The 16,322-nt window shown below is 42.7% G+C and overlaps 1 protein-coding gene across 2 annotated transcripts in view; it reads right to left on the bottom strand.

Annotated features, from left to right (window-relative positions):
* Positions 1-16,322, bottom strand: part of grm4 (glutamate receptor, metabotropic 4) — a 285,814-nt gene that overhangs the window by 208,640 nt on the left and 60,852 nt on the right. For both annotated transcript variants that reach the window (XM_020051365.2, XM_034296161.1), the window contains exon 2: positions 4,429-5,443. In XM_020051365.2, the coding sequence (XP_019906924.2) occupies positions 4,429-4,974 (546 nt within the window). In that variant the 5' untranslated portion in view covers positions 4,975-5,443. The remainder of the gene's footprint in view (positions 1-4,428; positions 5,444-16,322) is intronic.

Raw genomic sequence — 16,322 nt, 5'->3', positions numbered from 1 at the left:
GTAGAGAATTCCCTCTTTGGGGCATGGATGGGAGGATAAAGGGCTGGAATGGCTAGCTTCAATGACCTGAGGTAGTGTGGCTGCCCCAAATTTCACTTGGGAGCCCACTTAGTCAGAATCAATTCTCCTGGCCTCAATACTCAATTACCACAGAACTATGACTGAGGATCTGTGAAGGTGACAGCGCACACCATGGGAGACCTGTTTCAGGGTGATAAAAAGAGCTACTGTGGAAGCTAATGAATGCTACACAGGCCAAACTAGTGTTCCTGTAGTTGTGCTTCAGCTCATACAGTTCATCTTCATTCAGCCAATTTCAAAGTTGAACCATGGAAAATCATTCTGATTCCCCACTTACACACTTTTACGCCTACAGCACAGACCTTTTTCAATTCCCTTAAAAATATGTGCAGCAATGTATACTGTACCCTACTAGTAGAGCAGTCATCCTTTTTCAATTTCAAAATGACTGTATTTTTATGTACAGTGTTTTACAGCACATGATGGTTCCTGTGTTAATCCAGAGGAAACATGCCTAGAGCACGTTGAAATGCTGAGAGGAGGAAGGTAAAACATCTGAGGGGCTCCCGTCTTTGTCTCTAATGAAAGAATAGAGAAGGGCAAAAGGGTCTTTGCTTCATAAACACCACAGCAGACAGGTCGTTAACCCTCCTCTGCCAGCTATATTAACTACAGCCTTCCTCTACCTCACGCTCCTCTCACCTCCCTTGGATCTTTGAAAGCATCCTCCCTCGTGCTTAGAAGGCATGCGGGAGAAATACATGCTGTTTGTGCTGCTAGCGCACAACACACCTGAGTAGAGGGGGCAGAGGGGGCCCTATTCTTTTTGTGAAACGTAAGCTTGTCTCCACTCAACTCAGTAGTGGAACTTAAACCCACTGACATACCTGCAGGCATGGACAGGGCCACTTTAACCAAGCTGGAACCCCATTGGTCAATGAGCAACAATCCCTGTCGACAGACCAGTCAAACTGTGGAATAAGCAGCCTTTGCTAATTAGCCTGCATATTAGCACACTTTGCTACTGCTAGTCATAAAACAGCCCAACTGATGACAACATCAGAGAGCACAAACAAATACGGCCCAACTAAAGGGAAGGGAGCTTGCAAACATCAACCGGATCCCTAGGTGGACATTACATAATCCCAGAGTAATATATTCATGCAGTACAATAAGGACGGGATCCTGCATGCTGCTTAGGAGAGCTGAGTAGACACTTTACCCTGCTTTAGCTACTCTATGGGGGAAACGGGGGGAAGTGGAGGGAGGTGGGGGGGAAAAAGAAAGAGACATTCTGACAACAGGAAGCATACTGTATGTTACGGCCAATACAAACTGCAAGGGTAAGGACTTGTGTTGCCTGACCTGTGTCTATAAATACCTGTCTGTCAGGTGAACCGGTTGCTTCTAAAGAACAAAGTCCTGTGAAACGGTGCATTGCACACAGGGATTTAATTGGCCAGGGGCCAGGCCAGGCTAACCCTGACACCTTATGAGAGCCAGGCCAAGCTGAGCCACAGCATCTAATGGTAATGCAAATTCCCCAAACATATAGCGTTCAATACCAAAGTCAGCTATAATCAACATATCATAAAGCATTTGTGAAAATATTATATATGTATATAAATATGGATCCACATTAACTTTTTTCCCCCTCTTCTCACTATCACGTAGCAGGAGACATACTCGAGTAAACAGACAGGACACACTGTAAATATCAAACAGCTTGTTGAGTCGCTGAAGTAGGCCTTTACAATAAATTCAATTGGAGGAAAACTTTGTAAAACATAATTTCAAGCCAATTATAAACTGGTTGGTTTGAATCCTGAATTCTAAATGGCTGAAAGGATAGCTGTGGTATATGAGACCATATACCACAGGTACAACATCACTTTTTACTGCTCTAATTGCGTTGGCAACCAGTTTATAATTGCAAGAAAGGCTTTTCAGAGTTTTGCGATATACTGCAAATACATCATGGCTAAGCATTGTCCCTGACCTAGGAATAGCTCTTAGCTGTGATATATTGGCCATATATTTAATTACACCATTATCTAACAGTACTGCATGCCAGAGGCTTGTGGATTTACAAAGAAATAACAGGATTCGTAAAGCAGTGGACAGATTCATTCAGGCTAGAAGTGTAGTGGGTCTAATGATAGCATAGTTGCTAAATGTCAATACACTATTAGTTTTATTGTTTCCATTAATCAAATTGACAGTTCAGTGCACTGATATTCTTGTGGACAAATATGCAAAGATAGGTATCGACTTTTCCAGTGATTGAAAGTTACAGTGCATGTTGACAATGTTGAAAACACTAAAAGACTCTACATAAAAAAGTTGTAGGGAAAATGTACAAACTGTAAGCTGCCAGATAATAGTCAAGAGATCATAATGATCATAGGCTGCTAAATGAATAGGGTTTATATGTAACATATAATAATAAGTTAGGTAAGGCCACCATGTTATTGATGAACATTTTTAAGGGATCATGTTAAAATCCTATTAGACCCACTGAACCGCCCAAACTTACATTCCATTTTGTAAATTAAAGGAACCAGTACCATCTTAACTCAATGAAATCAGTGCAGTAGTCTTTACACATCTTTCTAAAAACTGCTTCTTGCTTTGATCAACCCTCTGATCTTATGAACCTTCTCATCTCATTCCTGGATGAGAGAGGAAAGAAAAACGATATCAAGCCAATCTCTAATAGAGTACTGTATCTATGTGTTGTGACAATACCACCCTCATTTATTAATGATCAGAAGCCCTTATATGGAGCTAATTATGGTGATGTAAACTGGTGGAGGCAAGCAGAGGCTTGCCGGCATGATGCGAAAACAGCTCTGGTTGTGTTATTACAGCAGACACAATAGACTTACAGCAGGCACAAAGAAGTTCCTGCCAGCTACTGCAATAGACTGTCTCCCCACGGTCAATGTTGGGATGTTTCTCTTCTTCTTAGTCTTGAAAAGGTATTTGCACAGAACTCAAAAAAGACTGCATAGCCGGGGATATCACGACAAGGTGTATAGCTTCCAACAGAAGGGCCGAGAGGGAGCTGGCTTGCGTTAAGCTCAACTGCAGTACTAATACAGAACAGGCAGCTCTTTGTGCAGGAGGAAATATCATTACACGCACACCACTGAGGTGACCTGAGAGACTAAGAACACTGATCACACACAGTTTAAATCCAACCAGCTTATGCTCCGGATGACATCCAAGCATTATCTGTTATCTCTGTCACACTGAACACAGTACAGATAACAGAGACCACTGTGCTGATATTGGATTAAGTGAATTCATTTACACAAGGCAGAAGACATTAGGTTTATAACAAATACTGCTCATCCAGTTTTACCTACAATGTCCCCTATGTTCCATTCATATCGTAATACTGTGGCTACATTATAACCAGGCACGTGCACAGGTAAGGCTCAACCTGTGCAGAGCACATGCCCCTCTGCTATCTAGTGCCGTTTCCAGGTGACATGTGCCCGACTGCCATGGTGACGTGCATCGCTCACACCGATGGGCGTGCTGTGTCCATTTTTTTTTACGCGCATCACTCACTCCAACACACTGTCCGTCCGCGTGAGCCGACAACTCCGCACACTTTTTCAGATTCAGCACATGCCCCTGGGGAAGGTCTGTGCACGGTACTGGTTATAAGCAACACATTTGCTCTCTGGCAGATGACTGACATCTTTGTTACCATGACAGTTTGGTGTTGACACAACGAAAGGACCTGTTGTGTTAAGTTTTCTCACACAGTGATTGGATCCTTAAGCTGTCGAGGCTGGTTTGAGATCTCTGGTGATGGAGCTCACAGTGTCACATGCATGCTTTGCTTATTTAATTAGAGACAAAGCACCACTAAAGACTCTTCCCAAATTAATGTAGTTATGGGGAGAGGCTTGGATCTGAAGATGAGTCTCAACTGTCTAGGTTGTCTTGTTCTGATAGGATTTCCAAAACAAAATGACAGTGTCCATCTGGAGCAATCATAGATCAGCAACATAGAGATATGAGACCCCGCATATTGGTTTGAAAAGTAAAAAAGGTCATAATATACTGTACATTTCCAAAGACACAGAGCCTGTCTGAAAGCTTAGATTGATTAATTTTGTATTTTTTTATTTATCATGTTTTCTCCCTTTCGAGAAAACACTTACAGAGCATTTTTACCAGACAAAATGCAACCTGTCCTTTTAATGACACCCATTGCAAAATGTGTACATACTGTACATAGCCAATAGCCTCCAAGAAGAGAGTTCCCCTGCTTTCACAGTCGAGTACGGAATCTCGAGCGCACTACCAGCCTACAAAATGTCTCCTGAGAACACTACTTCCATATTAACAAACATCATTCGCAGTCATCAACAGATGAGAGCCACTTACCCTGAAGAGGCGCAGGATGTTGGCCACCATGATTGATACAGAGCTGGCAGAGGCCCCGATGACACCCACCACTCTCTCGGGTTTGGTGATGATGGGCGGCCCGCCACTCAAGCACTTTATGTCTGTGCCATCCTTCTCAATGAGTGCCTGGACAAAAGTGAGCGATTGCTCCAGGGCATGAGTGTCCCGGGAACAGGTGTCCAGGATCCGGGCCCCCAGAGTGATGTTGGGCAACAGGGTGTGGTCACTGTTGATGCGGTCCAGTGCAAACAGCATGGCCTCCAGTCTGTGGATACCCTTCTCCTTCTTAAGTTCCCCGCAGGCTTTACCATCATTGCCTCTGGCATGTACCGGGAAGAGGCCGCCGAGAGAGATGTCCCCGTCTATGCGGATGGAGTTGAGGTGTGTGTGGCCAGGTGTCTTTGGCTTTGCCCCCAGGGCTACCAGGACACAGCAGGCCAGGAGTAGGACCCCGCAGGACCAAGCCGGACCGCCTCCATGGCATCCACTCTTCACCCTCATAATAAAGCTTCCCAGAACATTCATGACAAAAAGGGCGAGCTGAACCTTAATCAAACTAAATTAAGTCCCTCAAAAAAAAAAGAGATTAAAATTCCCATAAACAAATGGCCTGTAGGTGAGCCGCAATATCTTCGGAGCACTGCTCATAAGAATCTTCTCATGTCTCTCAGCTCCGACACCATTACAGTAATCCTAATGAGCCTTTTCTCTCCCTCCCGTTTCTTGCGGTGTGTTCTCTGTTTGCGCTGTTACAGGGGTGGAGACTGTGTGGAGTTACTAAACAGTTTTGGATGAGGCAGGAGCGGGTCCATAGACAGCCATCTCGGGGGGTATTAGAGAGAACAAAGATGGGAGATAAGCCTCTTCTTCTCCACTCCTTCAGGGGTGTTTAGCTTCTTTCTCTCTCTCTAACACCCCAGGCGCGGTCAAAAAGTCCAGTCAGCCCAAGCAAACCCGCAGGTTCTCAGACATGGCCTTTCTCCTCACCGGGCTCCTGAAACATAAAAGGGCAAAGTGATGAGATTCTGGGTGGGGGGGGGGGGGGTAAGAGCAACCAATATTTCCCCATGTAAATGTCTTTTCGAGGGGGTTTGCACCGTATTCAATTTCCGGATAGTTTCTTTAACAATTACTGCGGCTCTAATCAATTGTCCTCAGCTACCACACACTGCTTTTCAATTAAATGAAACACGAAACACATTTTTCACAAACAACATTGAGATAAGGATCAGAAAAGAAGCCACGTCATGCTTCTTTATGGCTTTTCATAAACATATCTGTGAAAACACCTGTGCTCTGGAGGGTGATTGTTCCTAAAGGAATGTATAGGAATATTCTCAACCTGAAAAATCACCACGCTAAATACTGCAGTAGTAGAAATATTTAAATTTTTCCATTTCACACCATCACTTGACTTGCTTTTAGAGCACTGTTATGAATTATTTCTGTAAGGCCTTGTACATAACTGATTCAGAGCCCAAGTCCATAGGCAGCTTCATAACCACGTCCCACTCGTGGAGAGCACAGTTCCTCTGGGGTGTTTTACCAAAGGGATATCAAATATCCTGTTTTAAATTGAGGATGCTTATAATCAAAAGTGGAATATTCCTTAACTGATGTAGACATCTGCCTGAACCCCAAATTTCACTTGCTCAGTTCTCCTCTCCAAGCCATTATCTTGGATGTGTCTCCTCTATTTTGACAGTATCACGTGCTGTTGTGAAATAGCTGGACGATGCTCTCAGACTCATGAGACAGATGGTGATCTTGGTATTAACAGCTTACTCATATTAAAACTGGCTTGACACAATCTTCTATTGGCTTCTTTATTTACCTCTTATTTATGGTTTACTGGCAGACAACTCCCAAATAAAAGGTGGGAAATGTCAATAATTACCCAGTGGAAAAAAATTATATTAGGAATAAAGAAAAACACAGACCAAAACAATAAGTCTTCTGTTAAAAGCCAGACGGGAGCCTGGGAGAGCAGTACATCTTCAAATTTAATTGGTCCAAAGACTCTGCCGTGGACCCCTGAACTCCCAGGTATTGTTCTGTGGCTGCTAATATGATGTTCAATTTGCAAACGTTGGCTCATGCACCCTACCACAATTGCAACAATGCTTTTCTGCACTTCAGTTTTCCAGTTTTCCTTTTTGATCTTTGACGCCCCGTCATCAACCAACTCTACCCATTCATCATGAGTGTCAGGCAATGAGCTTCAATAACAACTGATATTTTCTTCAGGGGTTTCACCTTAACTTCCATCAAAACCCCAGAGATGACTGTTAACAGGTTCCTTACAAAAGCAAGACACCTGGCTTGTCAAGATTTACTAAAACAAGTCTGCTGTTGGTGACTCAGATCAGATGTCAACTTTTACTAAAACTTTTTTCATTTTTAAGCTCATCCGGATCTCTCATATACTCACCTTCATCCCAAAAATCCGTACCAACTAGAAGCAAATTCTCCCACTTCCAAAGAGGAATACCGGTGAGAATGCTATTGATCAATTACAGCTCAGTGTTCAACACCACAGGCTTTCCTCAACGTAGGGCCTCTCAGGGGTGCTCGCCTCCGACTGTCCACCACACACAAATCCAACACCATCATCAAGTGTGCTGACGACAAGCTAGCGATAGGCCTGGTTACTGATGATGACGTGATAACCCACAGGGAGGACATCAGAGAACTGGCAGTGTGCAGCCAGAAGAGCATCCTGTCCCTCACTCCAGCAAGACAAATTAGCTGATTTTGGACTAGAGACATGGAGGAACGAGATCGCCCCAATTCACATCCACAGGGCTGAAGTGGAGCAGGAAGTGAGCTTTTAGTACAGGGGGGTGCTTCAACAAAAAGGATGGTGGCCTGATATATGTCAGCAAGAATGTTTGATAGGGAGACCTGATTAATGGATAGATCTGATTTGAACAGGTTGTTTAAAAATAGTTGCAGTGTTGTATTAGTCTGTTATGACATTATTTTGCTGAACTAACCCTTTATGAGCAGTAATAAAGAAATATGTTGACAACATTAGCAAGGTTCACAGTGACAAGTCCATTGGTACATTAACGAAGTGTTTAAAAAGTATAAATAGCCAATATTATTATAGATGAGGCTGATAAAATCCAGGTCTATGTGGACATCTGGGGACCCAACAAATGTCCCAACAAAGTTAGTAAAACATGACATGTTGTAAAGGTTAGGATTTATGGTTAGGGTTAGGACTCAAGGGATATGAAACATGTATCTATGGTTAGGGTTAGGACTCAGGTGATAGGATACATGGATTTATGGTTAGGAATCTGGGGATAGGAAACATGGATTTATGGTTAGGGTTAGGACTCGGGATAGGAAACATGGATTTATGGTTAGGGTTAGGACTCAGGGGATAGGAAACATGGATTTATGGTTATGGTTAGGAATCAGGGGATAGGAAACATGGATTTATGGTTAGGGTTAGGGGATAGGAAACATGGATTTATGGTTAGGGTTAGGACTCAGGGGATAGGAAACATGGATTTATGGTTAGGGTTAGGACTCAGGGGATAGGAAACATGGATTTATGGTTATGGTTAGGAATCAGGGGATAGGAAACATGGATTTATGGTTAGGGTTAGGGGATAGGAAACATGGATTTATGGTTAGGGTTAGGGGATAGGAAACATGGATTTACGGTTAGGCTTAGGTTTTAGACTTTAGGAAACAGATTTATGTCCCTACAAGTATTGAAAAACAAATGAGTGTTTGTATTTTTTCTAACCTTGTGGGGTCCGATAATCTACTGAGGATAGGGTTAGGTAAAATAGGATTTTGTGTCCCTACTAGAATAGTAAATTCTCAAGTCTGTGCACGCCTGTGTGTGTGTGTGTTTGTGTGTTTGTGTGTGTGGGTGCGCAAGTGTTGCTGGCAAGGGTGTCATCCCTCCACAGCAGGCCCTCCTCTTCCACTGTGCCAGACTAATAAAGTGGTGGATGTGTGCCCAATAGGAAAAGCCTACAGCTTTGATTGTCTCTACTATTCCTCTCTGTCTCTGGGAGTGTCTGCCTCTGTTGGACTGAGTGTCTGCCTCTGTTGGACAGAGTGTCAGCCTCTGTTGGACAGAGTGTCTGCCTCTGTTGGACAGAGTGTCTGCCTCTGTTGGACAGAGTGTCTGCCTCTGTTGGACTGAGTGTCAGCCTCTGTTGGACTGAGTGTCTGCCTCTGTTGGACTGAGTGTCTGCCTCTGTTGGACTGAGTGTCAGCCTCTGTTGGACTGAGTGTCTGCCTCTGTTGGACTGAGTGTCTGCCTCTGTTGGACTGAGTGTCAGCCTCTGTTGGACTGAGTGTCAGCCTATGTTGGACTGAGTGTCAGCCTATGTTGGACTGAGTGTCTGCCTCTGTTGGACTGAGTGTCTGCCTCTGTTGGACTGAGTGTCTGCCTCTGTTGGACAGAGTGTCTGCCTCTGTTGGACAGAGTGTCTGCCTCTGTTGGACTGAGTGTCAGCCTCTGTTGGACTGAGTGTCAGCCTCTGTTGGACTGAGTGTCTGCCTCTGTTGGACTGAGTGTCTGCCTCTGTTGGACTGAGTGTCAGCCTCTGTTGGACTGAGTGTCTGCCTCTGTTGGACTGAGTGTCTGCCTCTGTTGGACTGAGTGTCAGCCTATGTTGGACTGAGTGTCAGCCTATGTTGGACTGAGTGTCTGCCTCTGTTGGACTGAGTGTCTGCCTCTGTTGGACTGAGTGTCTGCCTCTGTTGGACTGAGTGTCAGCCTCTGTTGGACTGAGTGTCTGCATCTGTTGGACTGACTGACATAACCAGTGAGTCCAACATTACCTGCCTCTCAAGCTTTCCCATTCAGGCAGTTCTCAGGCCTGCCTGGCTTGACATGGGAGGACAGGAAACGTGGCAAACGTGATAAAAGGAGATTAAAGTGCATGCTACTCCTTTATCCTAACAATGGTCAGTAGGGACATCTTTGTCGTGGATTTGGCATCCTTGTTTAAAACCAGCGCTTGACATTAACTTATTTGCTCACCGGCCATTGTGGCTAGTGGTTTTCCAAAGTTACTAGCCATTCAGCATTTTCACTAGCCACCATTTTGTTGTTGGGGAATTACGTTTTATTTGATAAAACTTGACTATTGTGTGCTACATCTTAGCATGTCTTGTTCACTGGTTCAGTCACTATTAGGCAAAGGTAGTACCTCACTTTACCAGACACCTCTCTGTGAAATACTTTAAATAATGTGGCTACACACTTGAAAAAGATAACTATTATAGTATTAAATCTGCTCTGTTGTCCATGTCCACTTGAGCAGCTAATGCACAGTGTCCTACCTAATAAAATATGCAAACGATATATTTATTCCTCACATAACCTAGAACTATTAACATGCTATTTAAAAAGATATATGAAATCACCCATCAGTTTTATAATTAATCGCAGTCAATATTATTGTTATCTGTTTTTGTTATGCTATGTTCTTGTTAATATAGACTTGCATAAAAAACGAAACAGAGCTGTATTTATTACAGCCTTGTCAAGTAATTCTTTCGCCATCCTTGCCTTGCCACGCCACATCGTAAATCTTCCTCAACTTACTTCAGCTGTACTAGGCTCTGCTGCTGTCGCTGATCCAGCGTCTCCACGCTCGTATGTTTATATTATTAGTAACTTAAATGTGTTAATTATATATGTTTTACTGTATATATTGCATATATTGTCTATTGTTTTTGGTGATAGTACATACCCGAATATGATGGTCTTTTCACCAGACATCTTCATTTGTCTCGAGATCTCTCTAAAAACATTAAAAACAAATCTGTATATTTAGGCTATAGAAGTCACCTGAAAAGTTTGAAAAATATATTTTATGCGGATCAGATTTAGTTTGAGGTTATTACGTTTTTGGGGGGTGTAAAAGAAAACTGGGATCTGCTTGATCTCTGCGATGTCTGGACCTGTATGTCTGTAGTCCTGTATGCAAGGTTGCCAGATTTCATTGACCGTAAACTGTATACTGCCCAGCGTCCAGAAAAAAAATCGACCCGCACAAGCCCATTAGAAATAGCCCAGTTTTATGGAAACACAGCCCACCCAGATGGCAACACTTAATATGGAAAATGTTCCTCCTACCGTCATTTACCTGCAGTGTTTCGCCGGTGTTTTATATATGAGCGCAAAATCATGTTTTACCAACACACAGAGGCGGTGCGAGATTTTGGGAAGGCTGTTGCATTTGATCTATGAATGCAGGAAAAACCCTGTGTATAGATAAATAGAATGCCACCCGCCAAAGTGGCTAGTAAGAGTGAATGCGTTACACGCCACAGCCAAATTCTGCCCGCATTTGGCGGGAGGGCGGGTGCCAATGTCAACCCCTGTTTACAATTAAATGAATGATGTGTCGAAATCATTGACTGATATAAAACAACCTAGCATTCTGCCTGATGTATTAAAGACAGCACTGCTTGCACATGCATCTGCTTTTATTTCAGCCAAGGAATAATGAAGATACACACCTCCTGTAACAGTACAGTACAGAGACACAGAAAGAGGACAAGCTGCTTTGTCTGGTTTATTCTGTCCTGCTGGGATACAAAAGAAGATATTTATATATTCATGGTCAGATCAGCCTACTAAAACGTAGAATTCATTATGAATGAAGGCTTTCCAGGCTCAGCTCAGGCACATCTACTCCTGGAGAAATGTCTGGGGGTTTGACTGAGGGGCAGGGTTGCCCCTACTACATGTAGACAATCCCCCCAACCCCCATTGGCAAAAAAAAGAACAGAGCCTCTTCTTAATCCCAATTGCCCCAAAAGGCAAGAAGCAGCTCTGTCAGGGGGTATACAATGGACACTGATTTTGTAAAGGAAAGAGGGAGGGAGAGATGGAAAGAGATGAAGAAAGCGTAGAAGCAGCTGACGGTCCACTGAGGATGTGTGAGACTGGCTTGGCAGAGCTTAAAGGGGACACTCAGTAACACCCTCCCTCATCAAACGCCTAAATTGGGAACAATCCAACTTTCAAAAATGAGAAAAATGCTTTACACTCTTGTGATCGGGACAGCTTAGCTCGAAACCCGACCTGTTATGGCCTTTCGTCAAACTGTGAAATTTGGCCATAAGAAAATTTGCTATCTCGAGAATGTTCAGGACCTAGCCTTGTAAATGCAAACCGAGCTGTAGTTCTAGGTCAGCTATGACATTTTAAGACCTTCAGTGTTGCTGAAATCCAACCATGGCCTTCTCCAAACCCATGTACTGTACAACAGAAAGTGTAAAGTTGTACTCAAAATGGTGAGATCTGTTTATCATTCAAAAACATTTCATACCCATGACGGAATAGAGATTAGCTTGTAATAGTTCTAGTCAAATTTGTGCAAAATTTGAACAGAGTGACAGCCTCCGCTTTCCAATATAAGGAAATTTCAGAATTTAGTGGCTAGTGGTTAAACAAGGCAGGCAATTGGAACCAAAATTGTTGTGGAAAGCTTAAACGGGGGGGGGATTACCAAACCTAGCTGATTTGTCAAATTTCAAAACTCTTTACGAACCTCCATCACCTGAACTGGATAAAACAACAAATTAGGGGAGTTCTGGGAGGGAATAAGAGCAGGAGTGCCAGCAGCGAGAATTCAAAAGGGTGGAAATGTATTGCTATAGGCAAATGGACTGAACAGTGTCCCACAGCAGTTTTGGGTTAGAGCCACAGGTACCGAGTAGTTTTTATATAAACTTGCCTTAGCTTTCCGAATCAGCTGAGTGCTCTGGTTCCTAGTTTTCCTAAATAATTGCCAGTCAGAGAGCCTGTATTATTATGCTTGAATCAGATTCCATATTTTGATCAAATATTTAAGGGGAGCATGTATAAGGACAGTGAGCAAAGTGTTTTTAAAATGGTTTCCTCAACAGAAGGGATAAGGACAGTTCTATGCCAGTGTCCAGAGGAATGTCATGTAGACAGGCCAGCACAAGTGGTTAAGCCAACATTGAAAATAATGAGAGGAAGGCGTTTGCTTGAGGTACTGTTTAAAAAACAGGCTATGATACAAGGATCACTAAGGTATATGAAACACATTGCTGAGATGTGCTTGGCGATCATGTTATTTAGGATAATATCAAAGTTAAGTTAAGGTTGTGTTTGGTGGGTTCCTGTATGACTTGATAGAGATTTGGGCATCCAGCTGTATTTCAACTGGGGAAGGGTTTTGAGCATGTCCCAATTCGTATCACTTAATAACATATTCTGAGGAGAGGTGGGGGCAATTAGTTCACTGAGCCATCAGGAGTTGATGGGGTGTCTATAGCACACAGCCACAGCTGGAGATTTGTTATGACAGAATTTGACTTACAAATAACTGCCAATTAGAATCTCAAACTGTTATGTCATGGATCTTGATAGGATAACAGAGCATTGTCTTTAAAGATGAATTCATCATCATGCTTGGTGGACCTGTAAGGGTTAGTAGTACATTTCCAAAAGAAAGATTCTGATATGGACAATAAATCAGGTCTACAGGTGACTGGTGATGTTGTCAACACATGAGGTTTGGGGAGGAAACTTTGGATATTATGTGACTAAATCCAAGGTATTTTCAATTGGAGAAGTCATCAAATGACACCTAATTAGGGTTCTGCAAGACAATATTTCTAATAGAGTTTACAGGGCCAGGATTTAAATGACCATTGCTCAAGACAAATAATAATGGGATAATGAGGCTACAACTAAGAGCTTGGCATGCAGACTGTTTAGGATGTAAGAGAGGGTTATTGATGGGCTTGGGGGAAAACTGTTTTATAAGCAAGCAGACAGATAGAGAGTTAATGTAATGAATGTCCCAGGTCAGCATTCCTTAAGATATGGTGGTGATCAAAGAGGTTGCATTCCTGGATTCAAGTGTAAGACTGACAATACCACCTGGGCAGGGTTATGAATGTTGTGCCAGTAAGTAAACACAATGGTATTTTAGGGAGGTTAACAGCAGAAAAACCTAATGACAAGATTAATTTTATTATTTTTTTAAGTCATAGAAAATGGGCACAGTGATGCATAGTGCAAAAAGGTCTAGTCCAGAAGTGTCAGCCTTTGGTGAAAAATCCTTAGGGAATACCAAAACACAGTAGCCTGCAGGCAGATTATAGGATTGTCCATTCATCTGATAATCCTTGCCAGTAGAATAGTATTTAACTGTGGGACCTGTTACCACTTTCTGTGGCACAAACACACCCTCTCCTGCATGAGCATCAGTGCCGACGCCCCAGTTAGAACAATCAGGCATAAGGCTGCAAACTGGGGCCATTGAATGCAGCTCAGCTGCCACCCTTTGACGAGGCACATGTGAACGCTAATCAGGCCTAGTCAAGGGAGGATAAAGGGCCCCAGAAAAGCAGCTCTGGGCAGCAGAAAAGAGAATGCCGCTGTATGTCCAGAACTACCACTGTGAGATGGTTAGATGAAACTGCCCCCCCCCCCAGCATTTACGTTTCACTCTCCCTCTTGCTACTTTCTTTCTATTGAAGGTCTGCCAGGGTTTCTGTGTAACATCTTGCAAATGTGTACCAAGATCCATCCGGATCCTTCCTCAGAAGCGTCCGGTACTTTGTGTAACCTCGGCTGCATTCAGATTTACATTTCGTAGGTGGCCTGAAAACAGTGTGTTATATCCAGAATGTGTTTGTTTCTCTCTCTATCCGGGGTAATCCGCTCTATGGAGAATTTTCTATAATCATAATCTAAGCATGATCATTTAAGAAGCTGCAGGCTCATTATCTGCATGCATCTAATTTTCAAATCTCCTATGATAAGATTACAAAGATAATACAGCAACAAGGTAATTACAGTCTAGTGGTAAAACAGCACAGACAAATAAATTGCTTTAGCACTGGGCAATTCTCCACCTAAATTACATGAAATGACAATAAACTAGATCTGAATGACAAATCCTGGCACTGTGGCACAAGGTGGGGAAAATCTCCCATTCCCAGACAAAATAATACCCTCTGAAATTATTGGAACAGTGAAGGATGTTCTTTTTTGCCTCCATACTCCAATAGCTTAGAATTTTAAATCAAACAATTACTATGAGGTTAGAGTATTGATTCTTAGACATGAATGGATGTCTATTTATTGGTTTCAGCACTTAGAATGGAAAACTGTTTTTATATATATTCCTCCTATTTCAGGGCAACAAGTTTTGATCCAAGTGGCTTGAGAGGTGTTTCAGGTTAATCAAATGGGTACCAACCAATCATTTATGTGGGCATTAGAGGGCTGTCAATGTGTAGGCTTGATTCTATACTCTGCATTTACCTTAGACTTCTCTAACATGAAAAAAAGCATATACACAAACACCAAATAGAAAAGTATACATCATTTTACATGAAACTGAATGCATAATACAGAGATTTGGTCTGTCTCAGCCAGAGTGGTAGGGATGGTTGTCCAGGTTTCGCACATTGCTGTCATTGTCAGTGAAGGCCGGTGCTGCGCCATCTTCGCCAGACGTTCTAGTTACAGGACCCGGATAGGAGGTGAAGTACACATTGGCAGTCAAATGTGTATGTTGAAATTTAGTTGGAGTTATAGAGGGAAACTGCTGACTCCGCACAGCTACTCAGCAGGAATCGAAGAAACTTTTCCTCCATTAAAACCGGCTTTTCCAGTCTCTTCTGTCATCCTAAGCCTGTAGCCAGTACACTGCTGAACTGATGGCAGGTGTCACTGACAAACCTTTTGCTGTACTTTACATCTCTAATTTGCAGTGCATGAGCAATGGCAGCAGTTGAAAATAGTCTGAAAGAATACATTTGTATGTAATGTATGTTTAGGAAACTTTTAAATAAACGATTCACAGCCAGACTGGTTGGTTGTCACTGAATGTTGATGGAAAGAGGACCCACCCTGCCACCTCCCCTACCCACACCCAACAATACCTCTGTATTTCCGCTTTGCTACTCGATAGAACCTTCCTGTTAGGGATTACTTGGCAGCAACAGATTGTGCCATCATATTTTTTGTAATAAAAAAAAAAAAAAAAAGACAAATGCATGATATTTTGAAGAAATATATTTGTGGGCTTATCTTATTCTAAAATATTATATGACTGTGATCAAACATTTTAGAATAAGATGAACCCACTAACTTATTGTGTCTTTGTATGTTCAGATGACAATCAAATGGACAAGGACAGGGACAATCAGGTGGGGTGTGGGTAGTGGCAGCAGGAATCATCAGGTGGCAACTTGATCTGAAGGTAAACTCGGACAGGGCTAACCAGGCCAGAAGTAACTCAACCCACTTGACAAGTATCACACCAAACCACCCTGAAAGTGGGAAGAGTATAGTCCCCAGGGTTCACTGCTGTTGCGTAAGGACAGGAAGGGGAAACAAGAGTAAGCCAGTGACTCCGCCCACAAATGGCATTGGAGAGAAGAGAGCCCACCAAGCAAAGACAGTAAATCCAGTGCATTTGTGTTCATCTTTACACCCTTGGGTCAGACTACACCTTATCATCTATCTTGGTAAAGAGATAAGACCCTTAAAGGTTGAGTTGGAGTCCGCATCTCTCACCTTAATCAGCAGATCATTCCACAGTAGTGGAGCTCATTGAGGGAAATCCCTACCTCCAGCTGTTTAAAAACTCTAGGTACAGTAAGGAGGCCTGAATCTTGTGATCTTAGCTTACATATAGGTTAGAAAGGCTGGACCAATTCTTGTATTGTCCCAATACATCTGCTTGCGTGAAATGAGGGGATGGAACTATGAAAGTGCTGTTACTTTTAGTTGGTCAAACATATACACCCAGAAATAAAAGATTACAGTGTGTACTTTTGCCTCATTTTCATCTTTTAATCATGTTTTAATGATCTAGCAATTTTGACTGTCC

The sequence above is a fragment of the Esox lucius genome, chromosome 12 (assembly GCF_011004845.1).
Source record: "Esox lucius isolate fEsoLuc1 chromosome 12, fEsoLuc1.pri, whole genome shotgun sequence".
Taxonomy (NCBI): Eukaryota; Metazoa; Chordata; class Actinopteri; order Esociformes; family Esocidae; genus Esox; species Esox lucius.
The sequence above is the reverse complement of the archived record's forward strand: the minus strand, read 5'-3'. Positions and strand labels throughout refer to the sequence as shown.